The following is a 19,427-nucleotide window of genomic DNA, read 5'->3' on the forward strand; positions in this document are numbered from 1 at the left end:
CACAAAGCAACGCAGATCATCATGCTCTCTCCTAACCAACCTTCTAGCTCTCTCTCTGGTCTTTGAACACGGTGCTCGACTGCTTTTATCGATTGCGAACCCGTTCCAGGCTATATAGTTGTGCGTTTGCTTTCTTCTCCATTTCTTCATGCCTTGCGGACAGCTTCTAACTACCCCTCTCCGAAGGTCGTTCCTCACATCCGTGAAACCTCGCTCCCTTAACGCATTCAGACCGCTCCACTGTTCATCAGCCAACATGTCCGGCATTAGCAAGGCCTGCTGCTCGTACGTGATTTGCAATTGGCGTTGTTATAGCAGAGTGACCTCAGGCTGACCGCATTCAAGTATCCCTCCCATTGTCGCCCAAGGCTACCAGGGCAAAGGTGAATACAAGACAATCAATGGAATGAAGACATGTAGGTCAATTGTAAACTTAGAACTGGAAGTAAAGAGCCATTGACATATTTTCAGACGTTACTGGCCCCGACTCTGCCACCAAGGCCATCTTCATCGTCTACGGTAGGTAATCGTCCAATCGTTCGTGCGTCTCTGCCCACAGACAAACAGCTAACAGTGACTTGGAAAACAGACATCTTCGGCTTTTTCCCTCAGACAATTCAAGGTGCCGATATTCTCGCTACCTCGAGCGAGCAGAAATACCGTGTCTTCATGCCCGACTTCTTTGAGGGCCAACCCGCGGACATCACCTGGTTCCCTCCTCAGACCGAAGAACACAAGCAGAAGCTGGGCAATTTCTTCCAAACAAAGGCTGCTCCCCCAGCAAACCTGCCCAAGATTCCACCTTTCGTCGACGAAGCGAACAAGCTCGCTCCCAACGGCAAGGCCTTCGAGTCCTGGTCAATCCTCGGATACTGCTGGGGTGGAAAGATCGCATGCTTGTCCTCTGCCAAGGACACTAAGTTCAAGGCCGCGGTGCAGTGCCATCCCGCCATGGTTGATCCCAATGATGCTAAGAATGTCACTATTCCCATGGCCATGTTGGCTTCCAAGGATGAGAAGCCCAAGGACGTCGAGGCTTTCGGTGCCAACCTTAAGGTTGACCATTATGTGGAGACCTTCCCTACCCAGATCCACGGCTGGATGGCGGCCCGGTCGAACCTTGAAGATGAAGAAGTCCGCAAGGAATATGAGAGAGGTTACAAGACTGCTTTGAGCTTCCTTCAGAAGCATGCTTAAATGTCAGGGCTATGATGGAGGGCATTATCTCTAATATGTATGAATGACGAGACAAAATGATGAATACTAAACATGACTGTTTTTCTATCGTGCTCTCCATAGTAACCAAATTTCAATAATTCCATCGCGTGGCCAGTAAACCAGAGCTGTCATAGAGCCGGACTTCCAGATCCGGAAAGAGGCCCCGAATACTCCACTCAAGTCTCGAAAATGAACGTCATCGTTTATCCGCGGCTCTCTCTCTCTCTGCCCTTCTCATCCTCAAAACTCCTTGCAACAATTAAGCCATCAAATCATCGATTGATATTCGTCTTGTCTCTTCTTGGCTCTTTTTGTGCGACCTTCTCCTATTCAAACAGTAACGGATGATCGCCCCCTTTCCAGTCATTTCTTAAATATGCCGGTGTCCTTTAGCCGATCAGGTGGCTATACCTACATATGATCGTACGATTTGATTCAACATGTCCATGTCTGGTCGAAATTTTGCATGACATCAGGCTTTAAACTCTTTACCAATACCCTATTAGATTATTGGGACTATATAAGGATCCTTTTATCTTTACATGATTTTGCTGATGCTATGATGGATTGAACGACTTGACCGCCACTCTCCAACATTAGCGTAAGTAATCTGAAATCTCATGCTTCTCTTCTCATCAATCTCTCAATATCTATCCATTCGCAAGTGCTCCTGATACCCATCAATACTGAAAATTGACCTAGATCAAGATGCATGTATTATCTGGCAGGCGTCGTTCAGTTTCGACTGCGGCGCCTTCTAATACCGGCGCAAGCAAAGCATCAGAGAGCTCGCCTAGGAGGGCTTCCTTCTCACTGGAAAATAGTCGCGATCACAGCGCATCTCGAAGGAACACGTTGCGTAATCTCTTCCAGAAACATGGCGCTGCACCAGTATCGGAAGATGTGTCGGCAACGGAGGTACCTCGCGCGTCAACCGAGAAATACGAAAATGTAAGGTTTACTTTACTCGTAGCGCTCCTGACCAACAGTGTATACTAAATACTTTATCAAGGGTAAATCTACCACGACTCCGGATGCGCAGTTGGTAAAGGATCCGGGCCGAGAAGATCACTCCGCGGGTTCTTCTAGAACGAAACATTCACATTATTCGGACGAGCACGGCGAACGGCCGGATGCGTCAAATTCTACCACTGACGCTCTTGCTAGATCTCACAAGGCACATGTTCACGAAACGCCTTCGTCCGAGACTCATCTCAGCAGAGACGATATTCATGCCATATTTTCCGGGGCACCATACTTCCTTCTAGAAAAGGGCAAGCATGGACTCTGGTATCCGCAAGTAATCTTCCCATGGGATGACCACGACCCTACGATTCAGCATCTATGGGATAGAAGACGTCTTCCTCATCCTTCATATACCCTGTGCACCCTTCATGCCCATCTCCCCGTCCCCGAAGGTTTCGTTGAAGGTGACGCACCTGTCCACTTAGACAGTTGGAAAAGGACCCCTGCACCAAGGAGAGCTACTTTCGATATTGGTGTATTCGAAGTCCCAAACATGCTTGCTATGAGCGGGATCGAGCCGGGGACCGTGGGCTTTCGCCATTTTCTAGAGCTTCCAGTGGCTGATTCCGTTCGATTCGTTCCCACCGGGAAGCCCCATCTGCATGCTGATCTACTGCACATCCATACCCTACCAGCAGTTGAGGCTGACGAACTTCTGGAACATTACCATGAGCCCTACTCGCAGTGCCTCGACGGTACTATACATGATCGAAAAATGCTTCTTGGCGATGGCCCGACCGCCTGGAGAAGGATTGGTCTGCGAGATATCAATTTTAAGGCCTTGGTCGACCGTCTTGAGACCTTGAGAAACCTGCGTCACGAGTTATTGTACGAGAACACGCAGAAAACGATACTCGACGTAGAAAGCGCGCATGCACTCTACAGCGATTTATTTACCAAGTTTCTTCATCACCCACCCCGATTCATGCTCACGGATCTCGACAGCCCGCACGGCCTCAAGGCTGAGGTCAAGGCGTTGACCATGGTTTTAGCGACGCCAGGAGCATGGTTCGACTTCAGTCTCGTCGAGTGGCGTTTCCGCATCGGACAGCTTCTCTGGGAAGCTCCTCCCCATGTGGACGCCGACTTCTTTGATCCAAATACCATTCACAAACCCTGGGCTCATCCGGGGTTGGAACAGAAATGGTTTCTGATCCAGATGCTCCTCGCCGCGGAGCTACTTCTTCGCCTGGACGCCATTGTCAAAGTTGGGCTGGTTGAGAGTTCGAAGGAGGTCAATGTCTCGGCTCAAGATGTGAACCATTTCGATAAGCTACGCAATCCTAAAGTTGACTGGGACTTGGTGGTGATGCGTCGCTTCTTCGACAGTTTCAAGATCTTCTGGAGCGACTGCCAATCCGGCGCAGTGTCGAATGCTCCGTCGCAGCCGTCAACCCAGGAGAAGTCAACTCAAAAGGCTCGTCGCTTTTCATTCTTTGATAGCATAACACGCAGGCATTCTGTGCCAACTTCACCTCACTCCGACCTTCACGGATTATTCAAACTTACGCCCACTCATATCGAACAGCAAGTTGAAGGCCTTTTGGCGTTTGCCGAAAACATCGGTTGGCCTCGTGTTGATTTGCTCAGAGAAACTTTCGCATCGAGATTACAGCACCGGGATTCGGACCAGAAGATCACGGACATGTTTAACCGCCCTGTGCGTGCTGCTTCGGTGGAGGACCATACGGAAGGAACCACCATACACAATATGTTTAAAAGACTCGCTACTCGCCGCCTAGTAACCCTCAGCGGTCCTTCCAGCGACCCTAAGTCAACGATGGGTGGTTGGATCACGAGATGCTGGCTTTCTGGCTTTGTGATCCCTGGCAAGGCGATCAACCACTTGCTCATGGCTACAGTACTAGAGAATGATCCGGAAGCCATTGCAAGACTCGGATCGGTAGCCAATCTATATGGAGGATTTGCTCTCGATGGACAGAGCTGGTGGAGTCAAGGATGCATTGTTGGCCGAGTACTCTCCGCCCTGAAGGAAACCAAGGCGTGCATGGGTTGGATCGGCAGCACCAACATTCCCAAAGAGTATCAAACCCAGGAGACCCTTGACGATACCTGGTTTGAGGTGATTGTCAGTGAGCCGCCCACTGGTCTGGGGAAACCACGTATCAAACAAGGAAACAAGATCTCCGTTGAGTCGACACCGCTGGGACTGGGGTCGTTGGTCAGTGGCGAGTTTACCTTGCCGGTGGACGATTTACCTGATGCAAAGTCACCGGTGGATGTCAAGTTTAACGCTTTGACTTTTTCTACAAAGGAAGGGCGGCGAAATTCAAACCAGCATGCAACGGTGGCCCGCAATGCGACGATGAGGTTCTCGCTGAGGTCGGGCTCAAGCACGGCCACATCAGGTGTTTCCTTCCCATTAACGTATAACGTCAATTTTGTGACGTCGCATGCGTGCCGTTTGCCTCCAGGGTTAGCGTCATACCAGTACCATGAGTCACTTGATAGCGAAGACCTCGAACGTGATAGATCGCGGTCACTGTCTCCCGCCGAAGCCTTCTCTCTCAAGCACGGGCGGCTTCCAGGCCATCCACTGCCGAGCTCATACAGGTACAAATATCTTGCACTAGATGCTTTGCCAGGTCCCGAGGGGTCAATGATAGCGAAGGTTTTTGAGCATGCAGGCTTTGATCTGACGGTTGACGAAGTATTCATTGTCGATGCTCGTGGATCTGCCGAGAAGGAAGCATTGGCTAGATCATGGTGTGCTTCTGTTGGCTACGACGCCATCATCGGTCGAACTGGACGGACATGTCTAGGGTGCTGCATTAGAGAAGCTCGGGCTCTTGCGGTCAAGGTGGTCATTCGCGTGGGTGATTAGGAGATTGCCAGGGTGGCAGAACTGCTCATTTAGACGGAGAAATATCCTCCATTTTTTGACTCGGTGAGAATCGCTATGGCATCTGCAGCTTCTACAAGACAAGATCTTTTATTATCTAGAGTAGCGTGTTAGGTCACGGTTATGATGGGATCACAATCAGAGAACGCGGAGAGCTGGAAGTACCTTGACCAAGGCACCCCCTTTAACCGGTTAATCGTTTAGACGGGCAAGCTCGAGGACATTGCCAATGCAACCATAAGGTTGCGGAGAATCCGAGAAGTGTGGTGTATATGAGAGTACAAGATTGGGTAACAAGGCCCATGGCCAACGGACGGCGGTCCCAAACCCAAAATGCAACCTTCCCCTTCGGACATCAAAGCAAGGCATGCGATTGGACCAAATCAGATGCCACGTTCACGACGCTTTAGAGATCATGGTGAAAGACACGTAAGGGGGGGGAGGACCGGAGGAGGAGCAGTCAAGCTGAACAGAGCATGTCTGTATGCAGTCAAGTGCCCAAAGATGGTGAAACAGGCCGGCGTGCGCCTCAGACAGGCGCACCAATCGAGCCTATGGGGCCGCCAAGAGGCTTGCTCTCGCAGATATCTTCCGGTCTGCAGGTCATAGGCTCGCAAGGAAACCTGGAAACCTTGGGATATGAATGATTGCGCTTGGGGCGCTCGACGTTCTCTAACACGAGGACTAACAGTGCGGAGAATCTAGTCATACGTAGTTAGAATGATGAAATGCACACCAATGGCGAGTCAAGCTTCTATGGCCTTGCATGGCGTTATTATATCCAGGATAAAGCCCTTTGGCTTCGAAATTATCCGTCGCGTACACTTCGTATCCAGTTCGGGCCATATTTCGGAGTAACCTCCAAAGTGAAGACACAAAGTTCGCCGAACCAGTCTACGAGAGCACCATGACTGCCATTCCACGAGCTGCAGCAGTACGCCGGGGTAGTTCTATCTGTATGGGAAATGATTTCCAAAGGATTTCAGTACCTCTTGAATGGCGTCCACAGACAGATCCTTAGGAATAGAAGAAGATTAGGAGGATACTGAAAGAGATGGCACCAGCAAACTCTGAGATACAGAATACAAGCATGCGCCGGTTTCACTTATTGTCAAGCGAAGGAAGGCCAGTAAGTAGGCTACGGAGTAATTTCCGGCGGAAAGCCAGCCTTTGACTTTGCTTTTCCCAGCCTTTGGCAAATGGCTACCCAACGGAAATTGACTGCGCACGTGGGCACCAGAGACAAGACATTGCCCATCTCCATGACAGTCAATCCTCGTCTAAGTGGGCTCTACTGCAGGCTATGAATCCGAGTCTGAGTCTGAGTCTTGACCCTACTGTTCTCTCAGGAAGTGAGTCTACGGAGGAAATGAATTCAATACTACATAGTGGGCCTGACTTACACGCCATGTGGCGCTCACCAATAATCGCAAATTTCCCTAAAGGTGAAAAAGGCGACATGAACGAAGCCAGTCCTGCATAGATAGCCTCCAACAGCCCTGCCTCCTGAGACATGATGCTGAGGAATGCGAGCTGAATGCGAGCTGCATGCTCGCTTGTTGCGTAGCGCGGTTTTCTATGTACCTGCAGTCGGAGAAGCGACCAATTTGTGCAATCAGCCGAAAGAGAGCGATTTACTCCGTAGTCTGGAATGCGGTCATCATTATTGGTTCTTTGAAGAAGGACGGATCATTGCGCAAGAGCCAATAGCGCTACTGCTGGAATGTGTCCACAGTCTACAGTCTACAGTCTACATACAAGCAAGCGAGCAAAAATGATATAGGATAGTGGCTGCTACTTCAATTGGATAGAAAGCGACTGGCAACTGCAGAAAATGGACAGTGACTGGAGCACCGACCAGACGTGTTCATCGCAATTTCTGAGACGATCTCGCTTACGTATATCAGTCTCCGATCCCACTAACTAGTTAGCACTCGCAGCGAGTGACGAAAAGAGCAACATCCACGCGACCGTCTCCTTGCCATCAAACCGTACTGTGTTTATTCTGCAGATGTAGATACTCTAAAAAATGAGATCAATGTCCGATTCATCCCTATGCAAATTGAAAATCGATAACCAGACGTCTGCTGACGTAATCCGCAATTCGCCTGCGCATTGTTGCAATTGTTGCAAAGATACTGTGTTTCAGATATGTGCATGCACTAGGCCATTTAGAGTCGAGAATCGAGTTTAAACTACATTTGTCTGAGGTGAAGGTGGTACGAAACAGGACCCTGAGTCTGGGAGAGAAGAGCCAAGCACTATGGGTTGCGCGTATTGTGGGTACGTACTTAGTGCTGGACTTTGGACTGCACCTTGGTAATGTGCTCATTGGTTCTGTGGGTATGGTATTTATAGTACGGAGTAAAGATTGCGATCTTGAGCATAGATGGATGTCTAATGGTTTGTTTGACATGGTATTATTATTATGAACTGCTCCTACTGTTCTCTATGAAGTATCTCATGAGGGGTTACATCGGGACCAGGTCATAGTGTCCAGCTTCAATACTACAATAATAAAGCGGTCCTATATTATCTCGTTTTGTCTTGCTCTTCTGTAAATGAAGTCTTCGAGATATCAGGCTGTGCCTTGGTTACTTAGTAAAGTTGGTATACCTCTTTATTCTACCTGATGTACGGAGTAGATACATGTGGGTCGACCATTCCTTTGGGACATGACATCAAGTAGCAGTGTTGTATTCACACAAAATTGTGTCTTCAGCTTATAGATTGAAGTTTTGCATTGTGCGCACTATGGACTGAGTGACAGACACATTAGTTATCTCTTAGTCATTACCCCTTACAGATTCATACAGCTGAGATTTGTTGGCCAAGAACCCACCGGACACGCTAGGATGCAGATTTGACCCTTAATCAAACACTGACTTTGGGGCCCACCCCTTTCTGACAGATGGTACTCTGTGGTCTTGTTTCATCTTCCATTCCCATCTCATATCTTATGGCTACAATCGCTATTACATACATACATACGGAGTACATCCATCCAATCTAGTGCAATGGTAGCTATCTTAGTGATAGCAATGCTCTATTCCATAATCAAGAGATGCACTTCTGCTAATCAATCTGAAAATGACGAGTACCTCACCTTTGAACAGATCCAGGAACAGTCAGGAACAGTCAGGAACAGGTGACCTGATGACACCTCAGACGAAATGCACGTAGATAGAAGCCTCATTACCCATGGCCCATACCTTGCTCTGGATCACCAATCATGGACCATTCCGAGATTCCCCAGCCCAAGGATGACGACGAAGGGGCTTCTCGAAGCTCGACAGTGTTCGAGGATCCATGTTGCTGTCTTGTGCCACTAGACTTGTTCTGGAAATCCCTCAGACTCATCAAATGACCCAACCCAATGAACGATCAGCTCACCTTGTGGGCAATAGTATCTCTCACCAGGATCCTAATGCTGATTCGCCAAGATCCCCGAGTCCCCGACGTTGGCCATGCACTTGGCCAATGAGCTCACAGCAAACATACTCATGGACATGGGGGTGAAATTCCTCCCCTCGAGCATGATTTCAAACCTCCTCAGATAACCTAGGTGAAGTCCACTGGATACTAGATACTGTGTACCTCTGATAGGTATCTTCACCATCATGATTCCTGAATTGAAGTGCACTTTTCCACCTCAAGGTGATTGACAGCCTTCAGCCTTTTTACATCATTAATGTAATTAGCGTTCGTAGACCATTCCTTCGAGAAGCATAGTGTTGCTGCTCCCCCCACTTGAGGTGGTTTAAACCTGTCACCCATTTGAGGGACCATGGTTTGTGCCCTCAGGCTCATCCAGTCCTGAGCGTGTGATAGCCATGATGGGATCAGGGGTTTCTTCCTTGACATGTATTCAGTATAGTGCGATGCTTGAAAGGAAAAAGGAACTGAAGCTTGTTATTGATGCTCAACCGTTGCAGTACTCTCTCTTTAACAACAGAGACGGCAGTAGATAAGCCATCAATCATGCATTTCGTTGCATTGATGGACTTCCTACGCCTTTATAGACGTCAATCAGTCATTCATCTTCAGAAGAGGAATCCATTGCCACATTCTGGAAGCGAGAATGCTGTGAAGAAGGAAATGATAGCAGTGGACACTGGACAGCAAAGTATGGTACTAAAATAAAAAATAATATTAGGCACCTTTTCCTGTCTAAAATCGGCGTTTCAGGTTATGATTAGTTTGATATCGACATCGCCTTAGCTACAGGGACTTTATTCAGCATCTCTTCTAATTGCCCTATGAATCGGTTCAGGACTGTAAAGGAGACTGCCGAATGCTGGTGTCATCATCGTCTTTCCCTCTCTATCATCTTATTGCTTGTTCTTTATGTTTATCATTTTTATTATACTCTTTTTTTAGCTAACTTACTTTCCAACTTCATTCATTTTTTTATTTTTATTTTATTTTATTTTATTTTTCATGGGAAAAAGGAAAAAGTCAAAAATTCATTTCTCCCCCTTCCTTAGGTACCTATTATTCTTCTGAACTGGGACATACCCAACACAACACTCTATTCCTCATAGAGTTGTGCGAATCATAACCTTTCGAAGCTATCTGGTTTTTCTAGAAAAAGAGACCTCAGAATAATAATTATAATTATTCTCTCCATCATCAATTGATGTGAAAAAAATAAAAAGGAAAAAGGAAAATTATAGTCGGGGACCTTAGACCACGAAACCTCAGTCTTTTCACCTACTAGATACGTCCTCTTTCTCCTACTCCTGCTGCTACTCAGGACGGAGTATCTTGCCTATTATTATTATTATTACTACTATTATCCTTTCTTCTTCTCTTCTATCCCTTTTCTCTTCAACATTCTACCTTTCTGGTATTTGATTACTATTGTTTTCCAATCATTTATTCTCTTCTTACTCCTTACTGTCCTTCATCCGCCCCGTGGATGTACCCTTTTCGATAGGCCGAGGAACCTCAGACGCTTCTCTTCGCTCTATGCTCGTGCATACGTCGATTGCAACATCTACCACGACTCCTTCGGTCTCGTTTTGTAAACTGGACGAGACAGGCGAAGAACGACGTCGACAACTACTCCTACAGAAGAGCGATCTCTAGTGTCGAATCTCGATCAGCCTAATCATCCCTGAAACACGCCCTTTATTACGACTTAATATCTATTAATATCCGTGTATTGTCCATTTCTGCTGCGGGAAAATAACAACCACAGAGTGTGGAGAAATACATCGCTGAAACGTGGAGGGGCGACTGTCGCAAGGCCATCAATTATTCGCTGAATTCTCGAAACAACGCATCGCATCATTTACCAATTCTCCAGCTCGACCTCACGGCCGCATTCCTCGTCTCGTCTAGATAGACCCTAGACAATCTCTCTGTTCTGTTCTGTGCTGGTCTGTTGTGCATGGCCTCAGCCCGTGGTTCCCTGCAGTTACCCTCCACAGTCCACACTCTCCCCTCCTCCGTCTTAGTGCGATTGATGCACCCTCGGCCCAGTGGCATCTTTGCGCCATCTCTCGCCCTTTTGGAGCTATGCCCGCAGTCCTGGTCCAGAATATGACATCGTTACCGAATACACAAGCACCCATCATGGAAAACCCCACCGCAGACAAGAAGCGCAACAAGTTGGGATACCATCGCACATCAGTCGCATGTGGTGAGTGGACGCCGCAATCTGATTCTCCTTTCTTTTTCTTTTTTTTTTTTTTTTTCTACCGGTCGATCAAGGTTCTCATGCTTTGGCGAATAGTACACTGCCGACGGCGGAAGATCCGATGTCTAGTGGCAGCCGACGACGCCCAGGGTCGATGCGAAAACTGCATCCGTCTGCGCAAGGAATGCCAGTTCTTCCCGGTTGACCAGCAGCCTCCTGTGGAGAAGAAGTCCCGGCCAAACTCTAGACTAGAAAGCGCATCAACAGATCCTTCGACTACCTCTTCATCACCTCCCACCATGGGCGGAGGTCCTGACCACTCCGAGTCATTCTTCCCTTACCAACCCATGCCCTTAGACGCCAGCCAGGATGCGTCGGGGTTCACTGCCACTTCTTTTCCCGGCAATCCCATGTCGTCATTCGTACCAGGTAGGCGGCCACACTCGCGTGTGTTGACAACAGCTTTTGCTGACTGAACCTCGTATCGTAGGGTCCACAGATTTCACGGCAGCGCCAGCATTAGACCCCCCATCAGTTCCGTGGGACGAATACACGACGATTTCTGATCCCCAGATATTGAGTGCTATGGCTGCGGGGAAGCACCAGATGATGAACATGCCTCCTCACACATGGAGTCCGGGACCGAACAATATGGTGCCTATGCCCCCCAACGCCGCAATGGCAACAACGCCAACGGTGCCGTCCCAGTCGCAGCCAATCAGCCCCGTACAGGGGTATGCCATGCAACCTGACGGCTCAGTCTGGCCGGTTCCCCAACCGACACGCTCAATGACTTTTCCGGCACAACCGGAGATGGCTCCGTACCCGAATCCGAGCCAATTCGGCCAGCAAATGCACCCGGATCTCAAACGCAGAATGACGAGTCCCGCTCAGGGATACCCGGGGACGCCTGTCAATCCCCAGAGTCCCCCGCCTGCCGAGTTACAGGCGACAACGGTGTCGATGTCATACCCCGGCCAGCCAGCGCCCATGGGCTACCCCGGATGGTCTGATATCAACGGTATGCCAACGATGAACGTAGTGCAATACCCTATATATACGGCGGACCCGACTCAGCAGGCGGCCTTTGGAAGCCCCTCGGGACCTATGGGTCATCCCGCGCAGGGCCCGCCGCCGACTTCATGAGCTGCTTTACAACCGACCCCGGAAGGAGGATACTCGACAAAGAAACGATTTTGTTTTAGAATAATACCCAGTGGCACGCATGCATTCGTTTATTTCACTTCTCCGTTCATACGACTTTCTCGTGATGGTTTTCACCTTGCACACTGGTCATTAGCGGGCGCAAAAGGATCTTTTGGGCGGCATCTTCTGGTCATTCGTTTCTTCCATTGCGATACCATTTAGACTTGGCGACGTCTTTAGCTTCGCATTTCCATTTCTTATGTGGTTCCAGCCTTCGTTCATAATCTACTTTCTCACTTTCACCATTTCATTTTTCATCTCTTGACATGAGGCAGGTACCAGTTTACTCGAATTCTTACTTTCTACGAGGTCAGCTCAAGCAAACGTTGACCCATTAAAGCCTGCTTGGTCCTTCTGTTTGACATACCTCTGTTCAGGGCCTGTCAACCCCCACTCAGATATGCCTGTTCACCGCCGTCATCATTCTCACAATATCCCTGTTTCATGACCTTGACTACAACCATTCCAATCTACCTCATGTTTGATTTAACTGTATAGACTTTCTTACCTTACCCCCTTGCCGAGAATTCGAATTGCCATGTCATATGATACCAAACTGCATTGCCTACATTGCTAGATTAGAAGCTAAATAAATGAACGGGTGACGAATCTGTTATACATCATCTAGTCCAGCAGCTGCCCGCATAGGGATCAGATAGGTGTCGAGACTGGACCTTCCTGGGGCTATTTATTTGCTGTCCTGTCTTGTATGGCCTCATTCGCTCAATGTGCAGATTTGGCCGTAGTATTCCGTGGTGTGGGTGCGCCTGGCACGGATATACTACCGGTGTGGGTGTGCTTGACACGGATATGACGCGCCGCAACTAAGCCACAACAGGCCTATAGATTATCCAGTATAAGCTGAAAGTGTCGTAACTGGACAGCGTTGAAGGGCTGGTCAAGTCAGGTATTCAAATTGAGTCTCACAAATGTATAGCTGACATGTGAGAACGTAGGTCTCAGAACCTAAATCGACGGAACAGGTGAGAGGAGCATAGATATATCAATCACTAGGCTAGATCGTATACTAGCGAGGACTAGATCTGATCAATAGCATTGTCAATCATTATCTGCTTCTAAATAACGTTACATTGCATTAGGGTTTGCAGTATAATAAGGTTATGGACCAATATATCGGGGCCGTTATCGTCCGCGGAGAAAGCTCATCGATCGCCATCACCCCTTGGCCTTGTAAGGTCTAGTGCTGCATTAAGCTACTGTGTTTCGGGTGCATGACAGTTGAGTGCTCCGTACTCAACAACAGTTTAGCATGATGAGATTCCAATGAAATGGAGCGTGCTCCTTATCAGGAGGATCTGTAGAAGAGCAGGGATTGTGATCTGTGCTAGGATCTTGGCGAGCTCAGTCTGAGGAGCCGCTGAGAGATATGATAAGGTCTCATTGAATCACTTTTCCTGCGTGCAATTGAAATGAGCCAGTTGATCCATTGAGATCTAAAGATAATGGAAGAGAGAATTGTAGGATATGGAGGTCCATCGCATGGAGACCGATATGAAGTATCTGGGGTCTGCGTGGAGAAGATCTGGAGAACAAAAAGAGATACGCCTCAGTCTATGTTGATGTTACCCTTGGCATTGTCCTGATAAAGATATCACCTCGTAGCCATTGAGGACGCTGAACTGCCAGCGGCGCATTCCTATTGCTCGTGTGAATGGCAGGGTATCGGAAGGGTTCAATCCTAACGTGACGTGTCGGGTGCAAATCATAGTCTTATCTCCAACCCCCAGGAGTCTAGAATGCAAAGTTATCGCAGAGCAGCTCGCTTGTTCCAGTTGTCTGGAACAAAGGGCAAGCATACAAAACCAGACCCGAATCCTACTGGGCTGAGATGACTGGTTTTGTTCTTTACGTCTGTGAGAGCAGCGATTTCACCCGCAACAGCTATCACCTTCCGTGACGCCTTATCATGCGGTTGTGGAGTGATGATAAAATTTCGGATTACTTTTGCGTGTGTCTCTGCCTCTGAGTCAATCTTATATAGGAGCCCTGGCCTCGTCTCCTGTTTCTTTTCCCCTGCTGCTCGTCATCATGTGCGCTGGAGAGCCTTAGGTTTCGGGCTTCCAGCCACGCCTCTGACAAGTCAAGTGTCGACTGCATATGATGGCCTTTTCTGTGACTGCAGGGCACCAGCCGAACTTTCCCGAAGGGTCGGCTGAACTGTATCCTGGCCTTTTCTATATACTGGCAGTATTTCCTTGTCCTCCTTCTGAAGATCCACGCTTCAAAACCCCCTCGCACTCCTCCTTGGCAGCCAGCCACGCATCCAGCAATAGCATCGACGGGTGTGGATCATCCTTATGCCCACGAACAACTCATTCCTCAGCATCACAAATTCATAACTGTCCTCTCTCTCTGAGAAATTAGGCAATCTTTTCGAGATTCTTCAATTGCCATAGTCGCGGTACTGATATATCAAGATGCAGACAGGAGAAGCGGGGTGAAGGTTTCCAGTTTATTTTCAGCTTTCCCGCCGCACCCGCCAGAAATTCCAGGACAACCATGACTGGTCGCTGGCGCAACTGCTTCGCCCCAATGCAGTGTGGGGGACGGCTGGGAGCTTCAGCCTTTCCATCTCATCGGCGGTATTCCTCCATGATGATCCTGAGAGCCAAAGTACCGTTGCGTATTGACCAGATGGGTAAGTGGTAACTGTCCATCTGATCTCGCTCATTGGACCATGCTAGAGGTTCCCTCCACGGCTCCAGTCAGATCCATTTCTACTTTCTCCTTTCTACGGCGGAGTGGCTGGATACTACAGAATAGTCATGGTACGTAGCGCGACAATATGCTTGTCTTTGCCTGAGACTAACACATTCCGAGGTGCTAGGATTCGGGCTCTCTTTCGCTTGCCAAACGGGCCGAGTGTTTGAGTAGTACCACTGCGTACGTCAGTTGTCTTACATCCTTTCGTGTGTTCCGCGCTGCTTATGGTACTCAACTCCGTACTACGGAGTACAGACGTATAAGCCCAGTGATATCGTTTGATATTGCGTGATGTGGAGTCGATCGTCGTTTATGCTTGCCAGTCACAGGGTGCAGTAATGACCATCACTGCATACACTGCTGGATTTGCTATTGCCACAACTGTTTTGATTTCTCCAGGAATACTCCTACGATTCTCCGGCCACTGGTCCGCAACTGAGACGGGATCAACGTTACTGTCGGCCTATCAGTCCTCAGTTAGTTGCTAAGCACACGACAATACTTTTGGTCAGTCGGCTGCAATGCTTTTGATTCGATCATTTGTTTTCCCCATCGTTCTCCGTTTCCCTCGGGAGCTCTCAAAATGCAGTCAACCAGAATGAACTGCTATCCGTCATCCATGTGCGGCTTAATCCAAGGGGCCCCTGCCGGAAAGCAATAATCGTCATACAATGGATCCTTGGTGATCAGCAAGCATGCCCTCGGTTCGTCAGCATTGGGAAGCAGTGACTAGTGTCGGCCACAGTCTCTCAGTGGCTGTTCCTGCGCCATGCACCCACTTTCATTTAGCTGTCCCTGACAAACCCCTCTTGGCCTAGCAAGTTGTCGCGCGTTTTTTTGCCACGATTTATGAGCAAAGCCAGTAAGCATTTTAAGAGGTGATGTAAGTATCTGGAGTCCTTTGTTCTAAGCTAGGCTGACACCTAGAAGAAACTGACATAGTAATTGCGATGACTGCGATTCGTCGTGATCGGCGTTATCTGATGGTCCTATTGGCCACGGAGAATGACCAAGGCTAATTACTTTGTTCTTGGTCTTATCAGCATTATCTTGCCTTATCTCAATTCCACTCTAGGTGGAGTCCCGCCCTCGTTGTCCATTCCGTGGGGCCGAGAACAGGATATTGTATCCACACAACGACATTGCCATATCTGCCTGTGAATGTATTGTTACTGGCGAGTATTTGGAATGGCTAGCGGGTTTGCTATTATTGCCTCCAAATCGAATCAGCTACACCTAGGTTCGGCTCGTCGACAGGCGCGAGGCATATGGCGCCCTGGCAATTTGCGCTCGGGTCCCAGTTTGACAGCTTCTTTTCCCAGCGCTGAATGGCAAGGGCTCGAGCCGTACTTTTGTACCGTGCTTGCTATCATTTTGCTGGTGACTGCATAAGAACTACTAATCCATGCTTTACTAATCGAGCGACATGAAAAGGACCACTGCTCAACATCCCCCCTCCCCACTCTCCCCGATGATCGCATCCACGCGACCAACCATTCCCTGATCCATACTTTCCAGCTGAGGTACATTGCATCGCGTTTCAGAAAGATGAACAAATTGAGCACCGATGGCGATGTGTAGCCATTGAACCCGAAATGGAGAAGTGGCCGAGAACCCCCCGCAATAAGAGAATCAGTTCTGAGTTCAACAGGTGGGGATCAGCACCAATTAATCTGAAAGTCTGAATCACCGATGGATCGGGTTGTGGCTTCTACTGCTGGTACATTCTAACTCTGGCAAGAAGGCACGGCTGTAGATGCTCCAGCTGGATCCAGATTCGCCAGTGCCTGTTTCTGAAATGTGGTGACGACTCTTACCATACGCCGCTTCATTACCGGTTTTATACGGGACCTCGGGTAAAATAGGAATTTGGATAATCCCGGTGAGGTTCGATTCCCAATGCGCCTCTAGATCCTCTACTATTGCTACTGCTTTGTGTCGTCTGGGTGCACGAGCCGGAGTAATATCCTCCAATTAACCTTCCTCTTAGCACATTTCTTCAGATGAAAGCAATCCCGGGATTCCCCCTCCGTACCAATAGAGAGGGGCGACTTGGGCGAGAACGGCAAACAAGCTTAGAGATGTCGCTCAGCCATGAGAACAATGGGCTTGTCTGAGCCTTCGAGGTCTCTTGACTCTCGAGATCGGAGTCAACGATTTGTTCCGGGTTTCAAGCCATCTAAATGGTGCTTAGTGTGCTACTAAATTTCGGGACTTGTCCGGTCCAGACGGGATGCCCGAGTGTTCGACCTCGAGTCCCGCCCCGCCGAGGAACTCATATAAGCGGGGTAATGTGGATTTCTGGCTCGATGGTGGCTCATGCTGCGGTGTTCCTGTCCGATGAGCAGAGCAACCAGCTTATGAAGCTACAATTTGTAGTTCTCACTTACTGTTTTCCCGGGCTTGAGAAAGGACACGGTACCCAACGAGGCCCAACTCGGCCCGAATGGGTCTCTCAGTCAATCCTCGGAGGCGCTAAGCAAGGGACGAGATGCGAATGCGCACGGCGTCTCCTCTCATACTAAGCAGAGGGCGCATTGACTACGGAGCACTCCGTAGTACTCTGTAGGAGCTTTGACGGTCTCTTCTTAGCTTGACGGCTTGACAGGTTGGCAGCCCGATGTTCTGCTCCATGCTGCCGGTACATGCTATTGTCTTGATAGTCTGAGAGTCTCAGATGCTCCGTTCTCGGCCGAACATCTTCATTCTTGCTCATTCGCATACCTGATAGATGCTGGAGCATCCAACAGCGACGACTTCGCAATGACAAGAATGGCGAATCTTGCTGACCTGTACGTGCTCGTCAGCGAGCCACAGCATGAATCGTTGGCGGCCAGAAACCAAAGCGATCAGCTGTTCTAACACTACAACTGAATCAGGCACTGGTTTTAATACTCTGGACCTGATCAGTGATTCGTGCAGAATCTCATTGGAGGAAATATAGATCTAGAGGTGGACGAAATGCCGACCCGCAGTGACCTAGAATCTTGACTCGCGATGCGCAGTAGCAATTTTAGACCGATAGGGAGCTTGTGTGGATGTGATTATTACAATTACGGCGTATCTATCTGCAAGTGCAGAAGGTTTACTTGTAATAATACTTACAGGGGTCTAAGACCGGAATTATCCACGCACACGAATCAGATTACTTTCAGCGGTCTGGTAGAATCAGCCTCGGAAGCATGTTAGAAGATTAGATCCCTGGTGGCTTGGAGAAAGAGAGTGGACGAATACTGTGATTGGGTCAGTTGGTGGGCGGAGAGGTTACCTTTTAGCCGTTGGACTTGGGCCGGATTATTTGCATTTTACGAGATGCTCTCTGCTTAATTTCTCTGCGTTGGTTTTATTTACTTCCGGCTGTGCGACACATTAGTCTTTATACATCCCAGGAAGATGCAGGATAACTACAAGGTGAATGTCTCAAGAGTGGCTCTTAAGGTACTAAGGTATGTACTTCGCAGGCTAAATGACTTCGTTGCAGAAAGGGCTTCCTTCGAGAACATCCTTGGCCAAAGTTTAAAAAAGAAAAAAAGGCAAGCTAAAACTCCGTCGTAGACTCGGAATTACTGGTATCGGTAATACCATCGTAAGCCTGCGGTTCATCATATGGAAGCGATCATGTACAGCGCTATTTGAACCGGGGAAAAAGGAATAACTGGAAAGTTAAATACTTTCTACAGCGAGGGGAAGGTTGAAGGACATGAGGAACAGCGGATGTAGCAAAGGAATTCAATTATTATAGATTGGGTGTGGTGTAGGTGGGGAGATTCAAGGTTACCAGCATGAAAATTACCTTTAATAGCCAAACCCACTTGAAGCACATGGGATATGCATGGTGTAAATGGTCTTGCGCTCTTAGACTCTAGGTCTTAGGATGATTTATATGAGAATCATGAATTACCAGATGCATAATAAGCAGATATTATGCTTCTGCTCCGACCGGGGTTGAATTCCTTTTTGATTTCTTCTTTCTTACGGCGGGAAGTAGGAAAATCTCAAGACAGATCAGATCATTTACATCAGTCCCCAAGATCTGGAGAGAGTCCAAGACTCCCAAGTCCAGCGTAAGTTCCTCCACCCTCGTCATCCATCTTCATCGTTCCCCTCCTCTTCCGTCTACCTTCCATCCTTCTTCCCCTTCGCATCATCCTCTTGCAATTTTGCTTTTATTTATCCTTTTCTTTATTTCACTTGGATCCTTCCCCCCTCCTAACTCATCCTGCGCTTGGACTGGCTGTCCGGGGTTTCAGCTCATCCTCTTTTTTTTTCTTGACTCACTCTTTGCTTTTTTCTTTGTGTCTTCCTCTGTGCTTCGATCCTGCTTGCCCTCGCCCATATTGTTCCGTATACCTTAATTCTGCTTTGGCCATGTGTGTCTGAAGGGGTCTAGCCTCCTGCCTCTAGGCTATTACAAGCAAGAATCACAAGAGAACAAATCATCTGTTCCTCATAAACCAATCGGGAACAGTTGACCAAGAAGAAAGGAAGAATCATAGACGAGAGGGCAAAAGTACTTGCACTTGATCCAGGTAAGCTGCTTATTGAGCACTGATATTTTTCTTGCTATATCGCTTTTTCTTTTTTTTTTTTCTTTTTCTTTTCCAAAACCCATCCATCGTTCGGACTTGCAGGACTTTTGATCCTTCATTCCCAATGGCGTAGCTCATCTTACTCATATTCCTCCTACCTTAGGTACTACGCCTAGATCCGTCCATCCATCTGCATGCAGGCCGCCACCACTGCTCG

At 48.4% G+C, this 19,427-nt stretch overlaps 3 protein-coding genes across 3 annotated transcripts; all 3 read left to right on the forward strand.

Annotated features, from left to right (window-relative positions):
- Positions 1 to 256: 256 nt before the first annotated feature.
- On the forward strand, positions 257 to 1,197 carry Aspvir_001817 (dienelactone hydrolase family protein; the record flags this gene model as incomplete). Its single annotated transcript, XM_043273424.1, has 4 exons — positions 257 to 285; positions 346 to 416; positions 472 to 519; positions 590 to 1,197. The coding sequence occupies 4 exons, from the start codon at positions 257 to 259 to the stop codon at positions 1,195 to 1,197; spliced, it is 756 nt and encodes a 251-aa protein (XP_043129359.1).
- Positions 1,198 to 1,926: 729 nt separating this feature from the next.
- Positions 1,927 to 5,089, forward strand: Aspvir_001818 (uncharacterized protein; the record flags this gene model as incomplete). The annotated part of the gene is made up of 2 exons (XM_043273425.1): positions 1,927 to 2,169; positions 2,231 to 5,089. The coding sequence occupies 2 exons, from the start codon at positions 1,927 to 1,929 to the stop codon at positions 5,087 to 5,089; spliced, it is 3,102 nt and encodes a 1,033-aa protein (XP_043129360.1).
- A 5,598-nt stretch (positions 5,090 to 10,687) lies between these two features.
- Positions 10,688 to 11,897, forward strand: Aspvir_001819 (putative C6 finger domain protein; the record flags this gene model as incomplete). The annotated part of the gene is made up of 3 exons (XM_043273426.1): positions 10,688 to 10,754; positions 10,848 to 11,180; positions 11,242 to 11,897. The coding sequence occupies 3 exons, from the start codon at positions 10,688 to 10,690 to the stop codon at positions 11,895 to 11,897; spliced, it is 1,056 nt and encodes a 351-aa protein (XP_043129361.1).
- Between the last annotated feature and the right edge of the window lie 7,530 nt (positions 11,898 to 19,427).

This window comes from Aspergillus viridinutans (assembly GCF_018404265.1).
Source record: "Aspergillus viridinutans IFM 47045 DNA, scaffold_10, whole genome shotgun sequence".
Lineage (NCBI taxonomy): Eukaryota > Fungi > Ascomycota > Eurotiomycetes > Eurotiales > Aspergillaceae > Aspergillus > Aspergillus viridinutans.